At 39.1% G+C, this 4,468-nt stretch overlaps 3 gene segments (V, D, J or C); 2 read left to right on the top strand and 1 right to left on the bottom strand.

Annotated features, from left to right (window-relative positions):
• The first annotated feature begins 907 nt into the window (after positions 1-907).
• On the top strand, positions 908-1,518 carry LOC141300350 (immunoglobulin kappa variable 4-1-like). The segment is given in 3 exon segments: positions 908-956; positions 1,046-1,297; positions 1,409-1,518. Coding segments are annotated over 3 exon segments (411 nt in total).
• Positions 1,519-2,131: 613 nt separating this feature from the next.
• LOC141300349 (Ig lambda-3 chain C region-like) lies at positions 2,132-3,258 on the bottom strand. The segment is given in 2 exon segments: positions 2,132-2,448; positions 3,246-3,258. Coding segments are annotated over 2 exon segments (330 nt in total).
• Positions 3,259-3,731: 473 nt separating this feature from the next.
• Positions 3,732-4,207, top strand: LOC141300348 (immunoglobulin kappa variable 4-1-like). The segment is given in 2 exon segments: positions 3,732-3,780; positions 3,870-4,207. Coding segments are annotated over 2 exon segments (387 nt in total).
• Positions 4,208-4,468: the final 261 nt, after the last annotated feature.

The raw sequence follows: 4,468 nt of genomic DNA, 5'->3' as shown, positions 1-4,468 counted from the left end.
GAGACGATCAGCTGACATAGTGGTTTCGCGGGCTTTGTCACGTCAGAACTCGGAACTAGGAGTACATCGATCTAGTACGAGTTCACGAGTGGGAAGTCACGAGTTTGACTATCGTTCGGGTGCACTTTCATGGATAGAAGGTTGAACACGTGTAACAGGTTGCCTAAAACGCAGCAATAGTTCTTTCCACCCAGGAAAGTTTGGGAAATAGGCAAAGTTGATTGAACTGGATTAAAACTTTATGGAACGTTTGCTGCAAAATCCTGGAATCAGACTGTTTGACTCAACTATGCTCTGATTCTAAGATAAATTGATATCAAATCAAACAAAAAAAAAAATTCTTGTTTTATTTTGTAGATTGTGCCACAATCATCATGTACCTTTGATAAACTGGCCTTATGAAACTACTGCTCAAACTTCATAACTGTCTCATCACTCCATGAGCAGAAGTGAAACTGTTCCAGTTCAGAGCGTTGAACCAATCAAACAGTGAAACTGTGAGTTTGAGGTGTAAATCAGATTTGCATTGGCAGCTTTAGTGATTCTGATCGTCTCAGAATAGAGCAGCTCCGTCTCCAGTGACCATGTTCAAACCCCAAGAGCTTCAGTTCACATTTACTGCTAAATGCAGCTGTTCTCAACTATTACAATGCATCATAACTATTTTCCATGTAAGTCTCACTGAAATTGCTCATTGTTTTTAAGTTTGGCTCAAAATAAAACAAAATATCATAAGAATCTATTATTAGCAAAGCTGTTGTTGCACAAACAAAATGGCTCTGCTATCTCCATTTAAATGATCTGGAGTGTGTTTGCATATTGATCAGATGCTTCAGTGCTCTGAGAGTGTTTATAGTGCTGTGAGTTTAACACTTCATCACTGACACACACAACAATCTTCATCAACATGACCTTCATCATCATCTTTATCTGGACTCTCACAGCGTTTGCTCAAGGTTTGTGGAGCACAAGTTTGATATCAGTTCATTTCTTCAAGTATATTGTAAAAGTTTGGAGTTGATTTTCTTCTTGTTGTGTGTTTCAGAGTGTAGAGGACAGATCACCGTCACTCAGAGTCCCTCAATGACAGCAGCTCAACCAGGAGAAACTGTCAAAATCAACTGTAGAACCAGCAGAGATGTGTACTTGAGTGGTTCGAATCAGCGTTTAGCCTGGTACTTACAGAAACCTGGAGAAGCTCCTCTACTCCTGATTTATTATACAAGCAGCCGCCAGTCAGGAACTCCATCTGAATTCAGGGGCAGTGGATCTAACAAAGATTTCACTCTGACCATCAGTGAAGTCCAGACTGAAGATGCTGGACATTATTACTGTCAGAGTGCACACTATATCCTTCGTAGCTGGGTGTTCACACAGTGATAAAGAGTCGTACAAAAACCTCCGTCAGTCAGAGTCACAGTGACTGAACTGATACTGCAGCTGCTCAAACACTATCACTCACTACTGACACACAGAGACCAAACACAGGAACTACACATGAGCTCAAAACTGAGTTAGGAGTCAAAACAGCTCTATTAGACTGTGATCTGTCCTGTGACAGATGTGTATCATTCAAATAGACTCTGAATCTGAGCCAAATTTGTCAAATCAAACAAAAAAACTGTCATTTTTCCTAATTGTTAGTTTTTCCATTTTGTTTTTGTAGATTCTACAATCATGATAATCTTGCCTTAACTGCCACTCTAACTCCATAACTGTCTCATCACTCCATGAGCAGAAGTGAAACTGTTCCAGTTCAGAGCGTTGAACCAATCAAACAGTGAAACTGTGAGTTTGAGGTGTAAATCAGATTTGCATTGGCAGCTTTAGTGATTCTGATCGTCTCAGAATAGAGCAGCTCCGTCTCCAGTGACCATGTTCAAACCCCAAGAGCTTCAGTTCACATTTACTGCTAAATGCAGCTGTTCTCAACTATTACAATCCATCAACAGCAGCTCAAACTTTAGTGAAGGAACGACACACTGATCAATGATGCAGTCGAACACAAATGGAAGGCGTTCAGAAGCTTTATTGAATGAACATCAATGGCAGCACATTGAAAGACTGCTTCAGTATTGAGCTGTAAATCACGTGACTGCTGTGAATCCTGCTGCTCTTCACTGGAGAAACATCAGCACTTGGAGCTCTTGAGGAACGAGGCCTCTTGATCATCTCCAGCATGTGTTACTCTGCAGACGAAGCGCTGTACGTCTTCCCAGCGTGCTTTGCTGAGGCTCAGGACGCTGCTGCGGCTGTATCGTCCGTCCCGCTCGCTCTCTGCGCTGGTCTGAACCCCCTCGGTGACCTCTGACCCGTCCAGCATCCAGCTCACCTGCGCCCCCTGTGGAGAGTAAGAGCTGAGCAGACAGAGCAGTGCGGCTGAGTCTCCAGAGATCTGCAGAGAAGAGGGAGGCAGCAGAGACACGGAGGGCTTCACTGCAGGACCAGCTGAAACACACAAACACACACAAAACTCAATTATTCACATCTGCAGCTACAATCTTCACTGGAGCAGACGTGCTAATGCTGTCAAAAGTTTGAAAATATTCTCCATTAACTAATTAAATTAAGAAATGTTCTCTGTAAAAAAAAAAACATTTTAATGGTAGAAGACTGTAAAAATGCCACAGCAAAAAATAAAAATAAAAAATAATAATATTCAATTAAATAATAAACTGTAAATTGGTTTACCATAAGTTCTTGTACTATATACAGTTATAACCGTAATAAATGTAACAGAACATTTGATGTAATTCTGCAATAAAATAATGTTAGTAAATAGCATTATTTAGTTTTTGGAAGTGAAAAAGGACACATCTGGGAATCACAGCTGCCATTTATTTAATGTAGATTTTATGAAATTATAATATATTATTATATTAGCATACATTAGGTGTGAAATTACTAATGTAAAACATTACGTAGAAATCTGAACTTACTTGAAATGTGAAATATAGAATATCACCAAATATCACTTATTCACAATGAAAAATGTAACAATTAAATACATCAAGCAGTGCAAACAATCAATAAAACAGAATGGAATTTTAAGATGTAGGTGAAGTTTTGTAATTATATATTTTTCAACAAATTAAAAACATTATTGTCAAATGTTCTTTAATAACTTTAAACAAAACACACACACACACACACACACACACACACACACATTACATATTTATATTAAATCATTTAAGGAAGACTTACATCTGATCACCAGTTCAGTTCCTCCACCAAAAGCGTACCACAGTGCTTCATTCTAGTGAAAGCGTCGTACAAAAACCTCCGTCACACTCAAATGAACACAAACTCCAGCAGAGAAAGAGAGAAGGACACTCACACACACTGATATGAGACTCAACATCAGCTCTTCTCAACATCAGACATGGATTATTATAAAAAAACAGCACAAAACATTCATCTTTAGCAATATTTAGACTGTCATTCCTATTGGATAACCTTTGACCTATTATACAGCTTCATGGAGGATATCAAATCTTGACCCAAAATAACATGAAGTACATTATTAATGTCCATTTCTGAAAATGGTAAATGGAAATTTATTAGCAAAAATACTGAATAAATAAAATGGCAAAACTGTATCTATTGTCTTCAGGTAAATGATCTGGAGTGTGTTTGCATATTGATCAGATGCTTCAGTGCTCTGAGAGTGTTTATAGTGCTGTGAGTTTAACACTTCATCACTGACACACACAACAATCTTCATCAACATGACCTTCATCATCATCTTCATCTGGACTCTCACAGCGTTTGCTCAAGGTTTGTGGAGCACAAGTTTGATATCAATTCATTTCTTCAAGGATATTGTCAAAGTTTGGAGTTGATTTTCTTCTTGTTGTGTGTTTCAGAGTGTAGAGGACAGATCACCGTCACTCAGAGTCCCTCAATGACAGCAGCTCAACCAGGAGAAACTGTCAAAATCAACTGTAAAACCAGCAGAGATGCGTATTTATGGTCTAATCGGGATCATTATGTTGCCTGGTACTTGCAGAAACCTGGAGAAACTCCTCTACTCCTGATTTACAGAACAGGTGTCCGCCATTCAGGAACTCCATCTGAATTCAGGGGCAGTGGATCTGACAAAGATTTCACTCTGACCATCAGTGGAGTCCAGACTGAAGATGCTGGACATTATTATTGTCAGAGTGCACACTATATCCTTCGTAGCTGGGTGTTCACACAGTGATAAAGAGTCGTACAAAAACCTCTGTCAGTCAGAGTCACAGTGACTGAACTGACACTGCAGCTGCTCAAACACTATCACTCACTACTGACACACAGAGACCAAACACAGGAACTACACATGTGCTCAAAACTGAGTTAGGAGTCAAATCCGCTCTATTAGACTGTGATCTGTCCTGTGACAAATGCGTATCATTCAAATAGGCTCCTAATCTGAGCCAAATTTATGTCAAATCAAACAAAAAACACATTTTTCTTAATTGTT

The sequence above is a fragment of the Garra rufa genome, chromosome 24, assembly GCF_049309525.1.
Source record: "Garra rufa chromosome 24, GarRuf1.0, whole genome shotgun sequence".
NCBI classification, from domain to species: domain Eukaryota; kingdom Metazoa; phylum Chordata; class Actinopteri; order Cypriniformes; family Cyprinidae; genus Garra; species Garra rufa.
This window is presented reverse-complemented; position numbering and strand designations above follow the sequence as displayed.